At 44.5% G+C, this 17,656-nt stretch overlaps 2 protein-coding genes across 16 annotated transcripts in view; one reads left to right on the forward strand and one right to left on the reverse strand.

Annotated features, from left to right (window-relative positions):
* Window positions 1–17,656, reverse strand: part of MED12L (mediator complex subunit 12L) — a 359,593-nt gene that overhangs the window by 148,830 nt on the left and 193,107 nt on the right. The gene's annotated exons all lie outside the window — the stretch shown is intronic.
* GPR87 (G protein-coupled receptor 87) overlaps window positions 1–17,656 on the forward strand; it is a 38,298-nt gene that overhangs the window by 18,289 nt on the left and 2,353 nt on the right. For 9 of the 15 annotated variants that reach the window (XM_089910998.1, XM_022582768.3, XM_089911006.1 and 6 more), the window contains one exon: window positions 14,091–14,222. The exons of 1 other annotated variant lie outside the window; for it this stretch is intronic. In XM_089910998.1, the coding sequence (XP_089767124.1) occupies window positions 14,189–14,222 (34 nt within the window). In that variant the 5' untranslated portion in view covers window positions 14,091–14,188. Of the gene's footprint in view, window positions 1–4,301; window positions 4,588–4,640; window positions 5,190–5,534; window positions 5,683–9,668; window positions 9,780–14,090; window positions 14,223–17,656 lie in introns of those variants that run through there. 5 more of the 15 variants (XM_089911002.1, XM_089910999.1, XM_089911003.1 and 2 more) reach the window with 4 other exon arrangements.

A 17,656-nucleotide genomic window follows, 5' to 3' on the forward strand; every position in this document is an offset into this window, starting at 1 on the left:
TTTTTTTGGTCAGTAACTTAACAGGTAAAATTGTACCGATTTGTGATTTATTTACTGTACTACCTGACTGAAGTAGATAAGTGGCTGTCTTGGGCACATCATGCCCTACAATCAAGTTGGAGCTACTTGATTACCTAGTCTGCCCAGAGGAGAGACATCAGATTATAATGAACACATGAACCCCCCCCCCCACCGGGTTGCGCAGAAATAGGAGCAAAAGAGTAGTTAAGAGCCCAGCACTTGGACCGACCTCTGTTCAAATCCAGGTTGTGCCCTCACCAGGTGTGCTAGCCTGGGTGAGCTCCAGCGGCACATGTCTGCTGAAAGGAGCCTCTGCAAGCCTCAGTTTCTTCATTTGAAAAATGGGCGTACTATTCTTACTACCACTCAGGAAGCATCTATATAGTGAGTTTTTCCAAGATGCCAAGCTCCAATAAAAGATCTATAAGGCTTGAATGACATAATACTGTGGTAATACCTCATTCAATGCTCAAATCAATCCTATATGAGTGTTTTACAGAAGAGGAAACTGAAGCATAGTGGGGTTAGATGACCTGCCTAAGTAAGTGGCAGATCTGCAATTTGATTCCAATGTCTTTTTGATCAATTAAAATTTATCTTAGGGCTTCCCTGGTGGCGCAGTGGTTGAGAGTCCGCCTGCCGATGCGGGGGACACGGGTTCGTGCCCCGGTCCGGGAAGATCCCACATGCCGCGGAGCGGCTGGGCCCGTGAGCCATGGCCGCTGGGCCTGCGCGTCCGGAGCCTGTGCTCCGCAACGGGAGAGTCCACAACAGTGAGAGGCCCGCGTACCACACACACAAATATATATATACATATATATATATATATATTTATCTTAATAATTTAGAACAGTCCTAGGCACAAAATAATATTAGTCAGCATTTGCTGAACCCATACGCTTATTAACTTTGTTGTTGTTATTGTGACTAGCAAGACAGAAACACAGACTTTTCAGCTACCAGAGGAGGGTTTGCCTGTAGTCTGGACATGCTCTCAGGTTAGAGATATTACTGGCTCTCAAACTGTCTTCTGAAACTCCACTTTTCAAGTCCCTGAGTCTAAAGAGAACCCTTTGCTAAAAATATCAAGATTCTGGCTGCTTCCAAAGTGGAAGCCGGTATAAAAGGGGGCTGCAGAAACAAAATATTCTAAGGTCCCTGCACTAAGGGAGCTTATGATCTAGTTGAAGAAACAAAAATCATAACAGAAAAACACTTGGGCTGTCAGCACTGAGCTGTGTGGCTCTCCGGCTGAGAGCTGACAGAAGAGACCCAAGAAAATAATTCATGGACATGAGTTGCCTCAAGATTGCAGGCATTTTAGGGCCTGCCACACTCCTTCTGAGGTGGAAGACCTGCCTGTCCAAACCTGTTCCTCCTCATAACTGCCAAACTCAAAGGTTAGACATGAAACTGAAAACAAATCATCAATGAGCTTCTCAAAGCTCATTGCAACTTAGATAAACTGACTAAAGGACAAGTTGGAAAAGCTGCGAAATTGTTTACTGGTTGTACTTATAAAGAGGCCGGTCCTTCATATCGTGACTGGGTACCCTGCGGCTACTCATGGCTCACAGTAACATGCAAGCCTCAAATAATAACAGCTACATTATTTTTTGGTTGTTTCAACCAAGCATGTTAAAAGTCCTGGAAAATGAAAACTTTAAACAAAGTCTCGCACTGTGTCAAAATTGTCTAGGTACAACCCATATGATACATAGCAATATGACTAAATAAAGAACAGTGGATGCCGTCAAAAAGGTAACTACTATATCAATGTATCAGTGATCAATGTAATTATGATCACTGTTCAAAAAATAGTACGGTTTCATCTCTTCAACATCAATATTCTCTTTTCCCTTTAGCCCGAAACATTCTAATTTCCTGTTGCAAAGACGAAACAAAATATCTATGTATATTTTGTGGTATGAAAAAAAAGTATCCACACAGTGCCCACAGCCACCAGTACAACAATGAAAAGGGGCAACCGCATGTAGATAGCAGCTCAAAGCTCAGTCGAAGCCATCCTACGGAGGCAGATGGTAGAACATACTTTTACCACGTTGCTGTTTCTTCACAATTAATCGAGCAGAATCGCTCTGCCCCCTTCTCCCCAGTATACCTGATTCCAATTACCAAAATTTCCCAAGTGCTAGACATGTTAAGTTAGACCATATGAAAATGCCATCTATAAAAACATTTCCATTTCCGTTCAACCTAATGCATCAGCATCAAGGAAGAAGAAACCTTAGAGCTTTTGAGAAAGTATTCATCCCAAAGTAAATACAATGCCATTAAGTTCTAAAATCCTATAATGAACTCTCTTGTCTTACAAGCTCATCAATTTCAGGGGAAAAGGAAAATATTAAGTGAGGGGGAAATTACTAAAAATGAGGGGCAGGTTTGGAGCTGGCACTGGGTAACAAGGCTCTAGGTCCCCCAGGGTACTGGTAGAAACCCCATGGAGAGACCTGGGGTGGCCCCACCATGAAGTTAGACGTCACGAACTGTAACCCACAAACCAGCTTTATTTGGTCTGTTTTAATGAAATTAAGCCAGAATTTTTTAATTTAAATTTTTAAAATTCATGCAATTTTATATAAAAATCCATTTTTTATAGTCCCATGGCAGGTGACCCACACACCTGCATGGCAACAGCCCAGAGCCCGGGAGTGGGGCAACACTCCCCAGTTCACCGCAGCCCCCAGCCTTCCTAACACCGAAGCTGTTAGCTGTATTTTATTGGCCTGATGGTGCTGCGATTGTTTCTTCTTACACCTGGCTCACTTTTCTCACTGACATTAGATTTGGGGCTCTATTTGAATCTGCAATCCGTCGCTTTAGTCCCCTCACTTCACAGTGAGCTGTTTAGAAACATCAGAGGACCAGTGTTGGATCAGCTTTTCTCCTGGTCTTTGGCCATGCCTTACGTGAGATCACCTGCCAATTCCTATTCTCTCTGCCCTTCCTGGGTTGTACTGTTTCACTTCGTTCATAAAGAAAAAAAGATAATTAATGCCAGTGAAGTTGACAGCAGGAACTACTTTAAAGAAAATGTTATATATGTATGTATGTGGGTGTGTATGTATTCACACACACACACACACACATTATACAAAATAAATTATCTGTGATGCCAGATCTTTTTACTACATTGGGGTGGGGGGGTGGGGGATTTATTTATTTATAAATTGAAGTACTGTTGATTTACAGTGTTTCAGGTGTACAGCAAAGTGATTTGGTTATAGACAGACATTTTTTTCAGATTCTTTTCCGTTATAGGCTATTATAAGATATTGAATATAGTTCCCTGTGCTACACAGTAGGTCCTTGTTGTTTATCTATTTTATATATAGCAGTGTATATCTGTTAATCCCAAAAATTCCTATTTCTTGTTTTTATGAGAGGAAAAAAATGAGACACAGTGAGGGTTTGATGCCGATGAAAACTGTACAATATCCACTAGGATTCAAGACCTCACTAAAGAATCTTTACCATTGACGGTAGGGGTTGAAACTGAAGGAAGACTTGTCTCTTTAGTACCTGTCTTAATTCATTAATTTAAATAAAAAGCATTGCAGTGTCGTTAAACTGTGATGCGAAAAACTAGGGTAGCTAACTTGACACCCAATTCTATTGAGAGTGGCCTTGAGGACACCTACCCACTCATCCACAACCCAGATAACCATAGTGATGACCTCATTAGAATGGTGACCATGGCAACTACCATCATCACCGTGAAGAATAATTACGACCCTTAAGTATAATGCTTAAGCCATGGAATGACCCTTCGAAAACAAGGAACAATATCTCCATAAGCCTGCGAAAAGTACTCTCCTTTCTTAATAGGTTGGTAAATGGTAATCAAACAACTGAAGACTTTACCTGGGGTCTTAGATTCTGAGAATTTTTTTTAAGGGACCAGAAGCCACTTGAAATGCATTTGGGTTAGAACAGATTCATTCAAAACCACTACTCTGGCTATTGGGACTGTAGCCTCTCTGACCAGCTAACTCTGTATTAATAGTCCAGAATTTCACTGTGTATACATTAGACTTTCCCTAAACAGAACACAAAAATATACATTTCAATTAAGGAAATGATAAAATTTGACTATATGAGTAATAAGATTTTCATTGTTAAGCAGAAAAAATATTTGCTATGAATTACATTGCTGCAGCACTTACAATATAAAATGGACTTGCACATAGTACCTCTCCAGATTCTCACAGTGCTTTTGGGAGCCAGGCCAGGTATTTATTATTTTCCTCATTTCACAGACAGGCAAGCTCCAGCTCCGAGAGCTAAAAGGCTTTGCCCAGGGTCAGAGCCAAAGACTCAGTCAAAAACGTAACACCTGCCGATTGCACTGAGGTCCAGGACACCATCCAGGCTACTTCTGAGGTGCCACTGATCAAGCCAAGTAGCACAGCAGAGAGGCAGCCTGTTCTGGGGCCACAAAAACTGGAGCTCATCTCCTGGCTTTGCTTCTCACTGTCTGTGTGACGTTGAGCAAGTTGTCGAAGTGCGCTGAGGCTCTTCACCTGCACAATGACCAGGTCTGGGGTAAGGTTATAAGGAAGCATTAGACACAAACCTTGCCTTCAAGGGGTTTACAACCCAGTTCACACCACCCTCTCCCTCCCCCTCCCCCCTCCCTACATCAATCAGTGAGTAAGTGAGTAACTAAGTAAGTAATCAGAGGTCACCTGGAAAAAGAAAAGTTAAATCCAAATGTGAACCAAAACATGCTTAATTGTAAGCTACAGGTGTCAAGCATAACTTTGCAAAGAGAACTTCAGGGTAGTACTTGAAAAACCAGAATGAAGGCTGTGTGCTTTGCATTCCAACACCTTTGGGTCACTGACTCCAAGCCTGCATTAATGAAGTGCCTTTTGAATACAGTGACCTAATTCTATCACAGAAAGAAGTCAATATACCCAGTGAGGTAACTTGTTTCTTTCCCAAGGCCTTCAGCAGAGCTATATCTTAGCAGCATTGGAAGAGACACACACACACACACACACTCCTCTCTCGCTCTCATTCTCTCATTCTCTCATTCTCTCTCTCTCTCTCTCTCTCAGGCTTAAATTGGGAAAGATTCTTACGTTACAGGTGATTCCAAAATGCAAGAAAGGCTGCACCTTTCACCAGAAGCTTTGCATTAGGTGGGTCTTGTGAACATTACATCTCTCCACTGAACTTTAGGGACTACAGCAGTATTCCCATATGCTCTACTGGCTTAGTATAGCTTTTCTACAAGAAAGTGACCCCTCTCCACCCTCCCGCCAAAGAAAACCCCTCAGATCTGAAATTCTTGCAGTTCCAGATGTGAGCTTCTTAAGAACACGCTGAAAAGTGGAGGACAAATAAGAGAATTATACTACAACTCTGTCATTTGAGAACCACCATCACCAAATAATCAGTCCAAAATATCATGAGCAGCAAGCTCTACGGAGCTTGCTCTGGGGAGCGAGCATTTAACTGGCATTTATCTTTCAAATCTTGACCAGAAAGGCAATAACGAGGCCCTGGGAAGCCGGGGAGAATTAAGGATCGCATGGCCTGCTGCGCACGCCTGCCAGCTCTGCCTGCTGAGGAGGGAGTTCCCCAGCCTGGCACAGCAGCTGCCCGCCCGTGTGGAGACCTAGCCCGGGAACGGTGAGAACAAAGCTGTGTGCCCATCGCAGCAGGTCCGGAGTCCCGGGTGCTGATGCTCCCCCGGTCTTCCCACTGCCCTTCCAGGCTACGGCGGAGGTTTGCGCATCCAGTGCACCTGGGTTCAGTCAAGCCTCTGCTCCACCGTTAATAAACCTTTCCTTCCTTGAGACACAGAATCTCCATTTTTCCAATCATAAAAGCAGTTTAACAATACGACCAGTTAGGGTTTTCACTTAAAGGCCTCAGAAGAGGGCTGGGCACAGAGAAAAGTTCAACTGTGACAATTAATTAATTCTCGGGTGTGCACTAAACAACAGGATCTCCTGCCACTATTCTTTCTGGGTTGCTAAGCGGTACCAGGAAAGTCATTTTTTTTAAGAATGCTAAGTGTTGGTCACCGAAGCGAGAAAAATCAGGAGTTGGTAGAGAGGGAGGAAGAAAGGCATGTTTATAGTCAACGTAGAACATTTGATGATCCATATAGGTCAAATGTCGTCATAGAAGAGTAAACGATAAACGCACCAAGAGTTGCGAAATCAAGCGTCTACAGGATCTGGCGAGCAATGCTCCCGAGTGAGGAGGCCCAGGGACGTCAGCAGAGGAGGCCGTGAGCTGGTGACCCAGACAGCATATTCTGCAAAGGGAAGAGTCAGCGAACACTGCTGGACTGTTCACGCTCACTGTGGGCAGATCTTCTTTTCCAAGATAGGATCCAAATCTGCATTCTTAAGTGAAATTTCCTGCTGTTTTCCACATGGTTCAGGCCAAGCCAAACTACATCTCCAGTTTAGAAGATCAGCAGTTCCTTCACGAGCTTGACAGGGAAAACAAATCCCACCGCTGCCCTATCCTGGCCCTCCCGTTTCCGGCCCTCCAATATCAACCCCAGAACTGCTCTGCATGTGGACTCCAGGGCAGGATAATGGAAAAACTGCAGATACGGTTTCAGTCAGATCTGATGGGAATGCTGATCCTACGCATTACTGGCTGTGTGAGTCAGGGCAAGTTAATTAACATGTCTACACCTCAGATCTTCCCAGCTGGGGAAGAAAATGGGAATAAAACACACGTAGGGCACGGGCTGCTATGAGGGTTGCAGGAGAAATCAAGCACCAAGTTCAAGGCCTAAGATAAAGGAGACACTGGGGACATGTTCATCCTTTTCTACCATTTCATTTCACTCATTTAAAAAGCCAGCTTAGGGCTTCCCTGGTGGCGCAGTGGTTGGGAGTCCACCTGCCGATGCGGGGGACGCGGGTTCGTGCCCCGGTCCGGGAGGATCCCGCGTGCTGCAGAGCGGCTGGGCCCGTGAGCCATGGCCGCTGAGCCTGCGCGTCCGGAGCCTGTGCTCCGCAACGGGAGAGGCCACAACGGTGAGAGGCCCGCGTACCGCAAAAAAAAAAAAAAAAAGCCAGCTTACAACTAACAACATCGCAACACAGTTAACAGTCAAAGGATCATATCAATGGTTGGCTGGAAAAAACCTAGAAGGTCTCCTCTCAGCCTCGATGCTATCTAACCTCAGGAATGGCTGTGAAACCCAGGACTGCCACAGACCTCACCTTCTTGAGAGGTTTCGTCAGCTCTCAGCTAGGGGAGCAGTAGGTGGCATGACAGGGCTCCTGGCCATCAGTGAGATCCTGGGCCCAAGCCCATGACTACAGCTGAAGCAATGCTCATCCCAGCACCCTGCAGGCGCTGGGGTGCGCAGAGAATGCACAGCGGCTCTGCTGTAAACTGCACGGGGGGCCCGGGAGCTTCGGTGCTGCTGTCGAAGAAAGAGCAGGCAGATGAGGCTCAGAGGCAACCGGAACGAAGCTCTTGGAGCAAAACGATCAAATGACTCCTCACGGGGCGGCTGAAACTACAAACCACGCAACAGTTCTCGGGTGGTGAGAAATGAGTTTCATTCACCCTGTGTCCAACCCGTCAATCACTAAATGCATTCTACTGTGTACCTACAACATGCAACAGGGGCTTGTAAGACTTAGCCCATACCCTGCACAGCTGTGCCAGATGCTTCATAAGCATTCTCACTTCAACCTCACCCCATAATGGATACATCATCACAGCCACTGTACACATGAGGAGATTGAGGGTCAGAAAGCTGAAAGGCAGCAGAGCTGGGGTCGGCACCACACCGCCACCATATCGGCCAGGGGTAGGAGCAAGGGTTTGTTTGTTTGTTTGTTTGTTTTGTTTTTTTAAGCCAAGTGAGGAAAAATATTTTTAAATGTAAGACATGAAATGAGAAGCTTAGCAGAATCTTCCATCAGTACTATATCTACCTCTATCCCCCACCCTCTCTCTCTTTCTCCCATGGTAAGCATAGTGTTTTGTTTTGTTTTTTTTTTTGAAAGAGTTGTCTGAAACCATTCCCTTACTTCCTCACCTCACAAGTATTACCCAACCCTCTGTCATCAGCCCTCTGCTCCACCCCTACTTCCCACCCCCCCCCCCCCCGTCCCCAGCCCCTGCACTCAGGCAGCACGACATACGCAGCCCCAGCAAAGACCAACAGTGACCTCTCTGTTACTAAATCCCATCCAATGGCGCTTCGCTGTCCTAGGTCTCCTGACTTCCCTGCAGGAGAAAACTAGTTACAACTTCTCATTTCGTAAACTCCCATCTTGGTTCACAGGCCATTAATCTTTTCCGGTAATCCTTCCAGTTCTCTGAGCACTCCTTCAGGCACTTCACTTTCCCGAGAATTGCTCCTTAAAAGCTTCGAAGTCAGCCTTCTCCTATTCTCACTCTACTGGGCAGGTTCATCCTGGGCAACCTCAGCCACTCCCATCGCTTTTTCTATCACAGATCTTCTGTTGATCTTAAATGTACCTCACCAGCCAGGAGCACCTCCTCAGGCTCCAGACCTCTATCTTCAATTCCTTAGTAGACATCTCCACATGGATGCTATGCGGGCATCCTGAAATCAACAAACCTAAACCTGAACTCCACCCATTCTTTCATGTGCCCCTCCTCTCACGGGCCCTAACATCAGTGAAAGAGACCGACGCCCACTGCCAAATCCTGGGAGGACACAACACTCCCCATCCCTTTGCACCAACATCAGTCAGCCACTCACTGCTCAATATGCCTCAGATCTGTCACATCTCCCCACCACTCAAGGCCATCACCGTCTCCCCAGCAGACCACTGCATGTTACCTTGGGCCATGCTCAGCATTTCCACGCGCTCCTTTCCCATCGGACCTTCAGCAAACCTGCCACAAGCCAGGCATCGAAGGTGCCATGGAAGCTCCCTGATCCCTGCTTCCCCTCATCAGGGGACACCTCTACCTCTGGATTTCTATAGCATCCCAACCTCTCACTCTGTATTTTGTGGTCTGTTGTACGTCTGGATCCTCCAGTAGATTCTAAATTCCTTGAGGGCAGAAACTTACCCTCCCCTTTACCCTCTTTATAATCCCTGAGCGTGGACCATCAGTAGACTTTGAGAAAATGACCTCATAGAAAAGGTCAGATTCTGACCTTGACACTGAAGGGGAGGTAGAGATTCCCAAGGTAGGGAAAGAGGGGGAGAAAGGAGGCCATGCAGGAGCAGGGATGGGTATGAAGAAAAATCGGGGACCGAACACAAGGCACGCCCCTGAGAGGCAACAGTTAGGTTAACGGAGAGAATCCCCGATCAGATGAAGATGATCTTGAATTCCATGTAGGCGAGGATTAGTGGAGATAACACAGGCAAAAAACTACGTTCACAAAGCACATAATTCATAAACATATATTCTCACTTAACCTCATAATGATTCTATAAAGTAGGTATTATTGTCATCTGATTCAGAGGATTAATTATGGGACAAGAAGATTTCTCCCAAAGTTGAGTGCCAACTTTTAATTATCAGAACCCAGCATCTTTTGGCTTCCACACTCCATGGTCTCCAACAGTAAAAAAAAAGAAAAAAATAATTCCTTATATTTCATTAGTAACTGTAATTCAAGAAGTTCCCTGTCTTACCATACTCAGGGTTAGAGAACATGATGACATGGGTAATTTAGAAAGAAGAATCTAGCAACAAGAAGCAGGACAGCCAGCTTCAAGAGGAGAGGAGCAAGAAGGAGGAAGACCAGAGAGGAGGTCAGTACAGGGCCACACGTGACACTAGGAGGGCCTGGATCTGGAAGATGACTGGGAGGAGCAAGGTGAGGACAGAAACAAAGGAATGATATTGTAACAGAAGCAGCAGAAAGACTAGATAAGTGACTGACTAGATGGGGGCAAGGAAGAGAGAAAGATCCAGTCCAGTACTGAGGTCTTAAACTCTCTCGACTAAGAGATGAACCAAATATTCATACACAGGGATGAAAGGAAAATGATGTGTGCCAAAGAAAGGAAAGACAGTTAAAGTTTAGAAATGCTGAGTTTGAGGAACACAGACAGACGACACACTCCAACGTACACAGTGGACTGAAGTCTGGGGAAGGGAAGATTGTAGAAGAGAGGTGATGGCCGACCATCCGAGGAGACGTGCACGCTCGTGAGAAAAAGAAAATGCAAAAATGAGGAGCCGTGGCCTAAATTAGGGGAGGCATTTCATCTAGAGAAGGTAGTATAAGAGACGAAGGAGGCAAGAGGATACTCTCATAAGCCAGCTGAGGAGAATAAAACATCTCATTTCCCAAACCTGGAAGACAAACTTGACTCCAGAAAAATCCAAATATCATGTCTGAACTAATTAAAACCCAACTCTCTCATATAGTTTCCATAGGAATTAAGAAAATGGGAGTATGGATGCCCCCAAAGTACAAATAATCACCCATAGCCAGGGTCTCTGGATTTTGAACCGAATTCTAAAAGAAGAAACTCATGGGGCTTCCCTGGTGGCGCAGTGGTTGAGAGTCCGCCTGCCGATGCAGGGGACACGGGTTCGTGCCCCGGTCCGGGAAGATCCCACATGCCGCGGAGCGGCTGGGCCCGTGAGCCGTGGCCGCTGAGCCTGCGCGTCCGGAGCCTGTGCTCCGCAACGGGAGAGGCCACAACAGTGAGAGGCCCGCATACCGCAAAAAAAAAAAACATGGTAAAAGAAGAAACTCATAAATGAATCACCCAGATCGCTAAGCAGTGCCCCTCACCTACGTCAAGGGGTGGAAACTCTTGCTGAACGTATTTTGCATTTCACTATCTTCTTCAAGAGGTGACAGGGAACGTGCTTATTAGGTGCTTTTCCCTGGCCTTGAAAACTCATCCATTATTGCACAGTGAGCTGCTAGCTTGTATCTATTCCTTTCCTCTTCTGTATACTGTTTGTCCCTTTTTAACTTCATTCAAATATAATTTACATACCATAATTTTCATCCATTTTAAATGTACAATTCAATGATTTTTAATTAATTTATAGAGCTGTGCAACCACCATCATAATCCAGTTTTTAATCACCCTAATAAAACCCCTCATACCCTTACAGGGAGTCTCCACTCCCACCCCTAGCCCTAATCTACTTTCCACCCCTATAGATCGGCCTCTTCTAGACATTTCATCTCAGTGGTATTTTGTATCTGGCTTCTTTCCCTAGCAAAACGTTTTTGAATTCATCCATATTATAGGTGTATTTCACTCCTTTTTATTGCTGAGTAGTATTCCATTATGTGACTTTACTACCTTTGGTTTATCCATTCATCAGTCGACATTTGGGTTGATTCAACTCTTAGCTATTATGAATAATGCTACTAAAAACTTATATGCTACTTGCATATAAGTCTTTGCATAGGTCTATGTTTCCATTTCTCTTGAGTAGATACCTATAAGTGGAATTGTTGGGTCAGAAGATAAATTTAGGTGAAACTTTTTAAAAAACTACCAAACTGTTTTCAAAGTGGCCATATGATTTTAAATTCCCACCAGCGGTGTACAAGGGTTCCTACCTCTCCATATCCTCGGCGACATTTCTAATTGTCTTTTTTATTTATAGCCATTCTGGTTGATGTGAAATAGTATCTCACAGTGTTTTTTATTTGAATTCCCCCAATGACTAATGATATTGAGCATTTTTTCATGTGCTTTTGGTAAAATGTCTATACAAATCTTTAGACCACTTTTTAGTTGGGCTGTTTTCTTCTTATTAGGAAGTTGTAGAAGTTCTCTGTATGTTCTGAATTTAATCCTTCATCAGAAACATGATTGGCAAATATTTTCTCCCAGACTCTTTTCCGTGTCCTCCTTAATGGCTGTCTGCTATCTCTTACTGCTGCTGTGGCTCACCCACTTCTAGACACTGCTTTTCCTCCAGTGTGGATAAGCCATACTGGATTTCCTGTTATCAAGTAAGGTATAAGTGAAGCCAAAAAGATGGAAAACCACATAACTTGCCCACAGAGCAACAGAAAATTAGAGATGTCTTTCATGTAAACTCCTTGAAATGTTTCCATGAGAACTTGGATTCAAGAAAATAAGGTTTGCTGAAATCCAAAGGTCATTATTATGAAGTTTAGAAAACTGCCTCAATCCCAGTAAACTTTTATGAGGGGGAAAGGAAAAAGTAGGGTTTTACCTCCTTGCCTTACTTTAAAAACACAGCAACACCGACACTCAAAAAGGCGGGAGTCTAAGAGCCCTAATCATTGTCTATGATCCATTAACCAATGGATACCTTTTGACCACCCACTATATACCACCTACCCTAGTGATTCAAGGTAAGAGGCATGGACAGGGCTTCTAAACTCTCAAAAGAGATGACTGGTGGAGGGGAGGAAATCACTGAAAATTCGGACACCACTTTTTTTTTTTTTTTGCGGTATGCGGGCCTCTCACTTTGTGGCCTCTCCCATTGCGGAGCACAGGCTCCGGACGCGCAGGCTCAGCGGCCATGGCTCACGGGCCCAGCCGCTCCGCGGCATGTGGGATCTTCCCGGACCGGGGCACGAACCCGCGTCCCCTGCACCGGCAGGCGGACTCTCAACCACCGCGTCACCAGGGAAGCCCGGACACCACTTTTTCCATCTACTACCAAATCCAGGCCCTGAACTTCACGTGTTACTAGGGAGCAGAAGAGAAGGACAAAGTAACAGAGAAAGAAACATGTGCCTCTCCACTTGCGGCCCAATTCTTAAATATACTTTTGCCTCCGAAGTGCTCTCTCCCTGCTGACTCAGCAGATGCAACCAGAAGATTGCCTTGTACTTGGAGGGGACGAGCTTACTTGGGGGCTCTCTGCAGCTGTGTGGCATAGAAGCAATATCAGCGAGGGGACACGAAGGCCTCACATGGTTTCGTTTCATGAGAAACAGTGCGACTTCCCTACAGAGAACTGTTCCCGAAACACATCTGGCTTCAGCAACACACTTATGAAAACAGTTCCCAGGATTTCTTCTCTCTTGGATCGACACCTGAGGAAAGTCAGAAAACAGGGACTAGACACAGAGAAGGCTGCTCAAGGAGAACTGGGGGGGACTGTCCTAGAGCATTCAAAGCAACGTCACGCGCACATATGGTCTCAGGTAATCCTGAGAAAAAGGTTGTGAGGAATCTGAAGCTCAGAAAAGTTAGGGTACTTAGCCAAAAATCACACGCCAGTCACTCAAAGCTAATTTCATGATTCACTCCTAGCCCAACTCTGAGGTTGGATGGAATCCAGTTAGCACAGAGAAATACAGGGACTTACGAGACAAACGTTCAAATGGTAATAAATTCTTAATGGGAACCTATGTTTGAGGAAAACGTAGAAGCCCACATAAATCTGAGTCCTGATAGGGATTTTTTTTAGGGCCTTCGGTCCGAAATCCCAAAAAGGTCGGGTGACGATGAAGGTCACACAGCTGGTTAGTGTAAAGCCAAAACTAGAACCCTAGAGATTACAGGAATGATTGGATGCTGAATATATTTGAGCTTATAAAACACTCTTTACATATATCAGTGCTAGATCTCTTAATTTATATACAGTTGGAGATTGTTAAAACGTCTCATCATACACGTATGTAAGTACATGTGCTGAGGTTAGGGGCGGGGGCGTGTAGAGTGAGGCAGAAGCAGGGTGGCAAGGCATAGGCTAATATGTCCTGAGCACATTCTTTGACCTAGGTTCTGACAGGCGCCTTATGGACTATGTCACATAATCCTTATCACAATCCTGTTGTATGGTTGCTATTATTCTCATTTCAGAGATGAGGACACTCAGTCACAGAGATGTTAAGTAGCTTTCCCAGGGCCGCACAGTGGCATTCAGATGGAGAGAGAGCGTACACAGAAACGGTCCATGCTTCCTGGCACACTGAAAGAGCACAGAAAAACAGACAATTCTTATGTGGCACAGTCGTTCCTATCCAAAGAATAAGCCTTTTCCGAATCGTGGGGATACCTTTTTTTTTTTTTCTCTTTTTTTAAAAGTAAAGATCGAAATACTGTGTGTTCAAATTCCTGCCTAACTGTTTCTCTCCCCCCCACCCCGGCCCCCAGAAATCAAACCAGGAATAACCTATGCTGAGCCCTTGCGTCAATCGTCCCCGAGTGTTTCCTGACACGTATTTTTGCTTACAGTCCCTCAGAACTAAAGAATGGGGCTCAACGTGACATTTGCAAAATTACCAGGTAAGCGGTAGGGAAAAATGCAAAGAAAATCTTACTTGATCAATAACTGTTATTTACACTACGTGGCCATTTAGGGGTTTTAGCGGTCACCAACCAACTAACAAAATAAACCAGCATTTATCCTTGCCTTTCATTAAATGTAAAACAGCAAACATGCAGGGTGGCATCACTGAGAGAAATTTAACTTGCCGTCACTTTGGTTTTAAGCTTTGTTTCATCTAGAGACCATCTCTAAAAGAACAAGAAAGATTAAACTAATAATTGGGGAAGTTTTTCATACCCAAACTAAAGTACATATTACTTTTCAGATGTAACAGTCTAGATCAAGGTTCACTGAGATTCCCCAAGAGGTCAAGACGACATCTACCTACACTACTGGGTAGCTAGAAAATGGTCATGCAAGGGCAGCTGTGCCAGGGGAGTGACACCCTGCAATTTGCGTGACTTTGGTATTTCATTCCCACCTGGCAGGTAGAGCAGTGATATATCGTTGATACTTTCACACTTTGTGCCTAAGTGTGACGTGCCCCAACGAGCAACAATGCAGCTTCACCAAAAGCAAAAGGACCAAGATTCTTCAACACATATCGTTCAGACTGTGACTGCTATTAATGACACAAAAGTCAGAGAGTGAACATCTACTGAGTACTAGACACTGTGCTTGAAACGTATGCAGAGCATTTAACTCTCAGAAGATCCAGCAAAATGGCCGCTATTTAATCCATCTTACAAAGTCATGAAGTGACTGAACCAGCATTGTCAAAGAGGCCTGTCTGCAATGCCCTCTATCTGCCGTGTCCAATACAGGAGCCACATGTGGCTAATGCAGTATCTGGCTACAAAGCCCACGCGTTTCTCCAGCACACACAGGTGTACACACGATCCCCCTTACACACAAACACAGGCAGCCACAGCCGCAACACACATCCCACAAAACCACTCTCACAAACCCACTGGCACAAAACGATGATTTACTGTGGAACCAGTGTTCGTATGTCATTGCCTCTGCCAATTCAGTTTAAAAGGAGTTGGAAGAGGGGGCGCAGAGGGGAGAATAAGAAAGGGATTTTTACCCTCAATTATCACCCTGTAATCAAGCTCTGCACTAAACAAACAGGGAATAACATCTTGGGAGATAAGGAGTGTGTGAGCTGAGAGAAAACAGCCTGTAGACTGTAAAAACAGCTTCTAGTTTTTCTTAATTGAATCACCAAACTACTTGTCATTAAAAATGTTCCCTAACCTGGCCAAGCTCTTTACTGACAGCAAAGAACAACATGATAAAACCTCCTGGGGAAAGAAAGCCACTCACTTTTAACGGTCTTTGTTCCTGAGTGGGAAAATTGCAGAGAAATGCTTCTGGGCATAGCCACAGGCTTTGGAAAAACTGGGGCAATGATACAGAAGAGAAGAAAGGCTGGCAGGAAAGAATATACCACAGACTTAATTCTAAAAAAAAAAAAAAAAAAAAATCTATGTCACACAGAACTCTCTATATTAAGTTCTGAACCTTCCAGAGCAACCCACAGATGGTTATTCCTGCTTCGCAGGAACCATTTTTCTCTCCTACTACCATATTTATTGCATAGGATAACCCGTAACAGGCTTTAACCACTAATTTGTTTAAGCTGCCTCGTAAATGTAGAATTTGTAAATGAAGTAATAAACAAGCCCAAGCCTATTCCATTGAATTAAGAAGTCCTATATTCTAAAACGTTAATCCCATACATAAACTAAAGAAGTAAAACTGTGAGGTGACATGCTCAGCAGACTGTCTCAAAGCCATGAACGGTTCAATAATCACCGTGGAACAAGGTTACTCATACCTGATATTATTTATGACTCAGAGTATCTTTAAGGACTATTTCTGACATGCTGATTTAAGACTGTGTTTGATAATAAACATAACTGATCAGTAAATCGTCATTTAGTAAGAGTGCTTGTTCATACAATTAAAACTTTAAAGTATATAATAAACAGATACAAAATCCCTACCCAACCCTGAGAAGTATGGGTCCTTCCGTTCCACAACGGAAAAGCACAGCAGATCCAGGGAGCCGACGCTAAGGGTGGAAATACTCCATGCCTATTATGCTATGGTTCGTGAACCATTCTACTTGCATTTACAACGGTTTTGAAAATCATTCGTTAGTAATTGTTACAAGGTATAACCAGTGTTTCAGGAGATGATGTAGCTGCCCCTTTTCAGGCTGGGTCCCTCAGCTAGGCCACTTATCCTGTTTAAAAGTTACCTGTCCTCTCTCTACTTCCCTTAGGGTTCTATTCTGGGTTAGATGAAAGTAACTGCTAATAGTTTAATTGGGGAAATTAAGTCAAGCAGGTATCTTAACCCAGGTAAAGCTGCACATCTTAAGAAGCTTCTAAGGGCATGGATGCTGATGTAGATCTGATGGAGCAGAAGAGGCCAAGACTGAGACACTTCATTAAGTTAAAGACAGGCTTGAACGATCCTGTTCCAAGACAACATTTGAAACTGGCAACAGGAGTACAGATGGCAGCTGAATCAGGCATTTTAAACTTGTAAAGCTGAATAATACTGTGGGTCTCATCCTAACAGGCTAGTCCAGGTATAAATTACCAGCCTGCGTAAGGACGTTTAAGCCAGGAATACCAGTTTTTAAAAACACTTGTAGCAGAGAATAAAAGGGAAAGAATCAGCAGGGGGACAAGGTTACTCGGGAAGAGCCTACACTTAAATTTCAGGCAACAATTTAAGAACCTGTTTTTGGATTGTAATCATCAAAGCTATCTTCCTAGGTTCGCTTCTTCAAAGAAGGGAAACAAAATATATACTTCGCCGCCTGTCACGTAGGGAAATGAGGGCTAAATTCATGCTGTCAGCTCTAAAACAAAATCATTCCAAAACATAACTGTAGCTATAGTAAACATTATTAGTGAGATGTGAAAATTCAGAAATGACCTTCCTTGTCAACTTACATCCAAACAGTTCATTTGTAAATTGTTAGCTCCAGTTTAAAAAAAAGACAAAATGTAACTGGATGGTCAAGAGATTTATGGGGGCGATTGCCCAGAGGGACTGCTGACAGCTGTGCAGGTCTGACCTCTGTGGAAGAGAGAGGGGAGCAAGGAGGCAGAGGAGGAAGATTCAGACTTCAGTGTAGTTTGAAGAAAGTTTTTTTTTTTTTTTTTTGCGGTACGCGGGCCTCTCACGGTTGCAGCCTCTCCCGTGGCGGAGCACAGGCTCCGGACGCGCAAGCTCAGCGGCCATGGCTCACGGGCCCAGCCGCTCCGCGGCATGTGGGATCTTCCCGGACTGGGGCACGAACCCGTGTCCCCTGCATCGGCAGGCGGACTCTCAACCACTGCGCCACCAGGGAAGCCCTGAAGAAAGTTTTGACCAGACTGATGAAAAGTCCTCCAGCCAAAGTCACTCGTCAGAGAAACCCCTGCTG

The sequence above is a fragment of the Delphinapterus leucas genome, chromosome 4 (assembly GCF_059928025.1).
Source record: "Delphinapterus leucas isolate spDelLeu-1000000601 "Yukka" chromosome 4, BTC_Dleu_Yukka2, whole genome shotgun sequence".
Taxonomy (NCBI): Eukaryota; Metazoa; Chordata; class Mammalia; order Artiodactyla; family Monodontidae; genus Delphinapterus; species Delphinapterus leucas.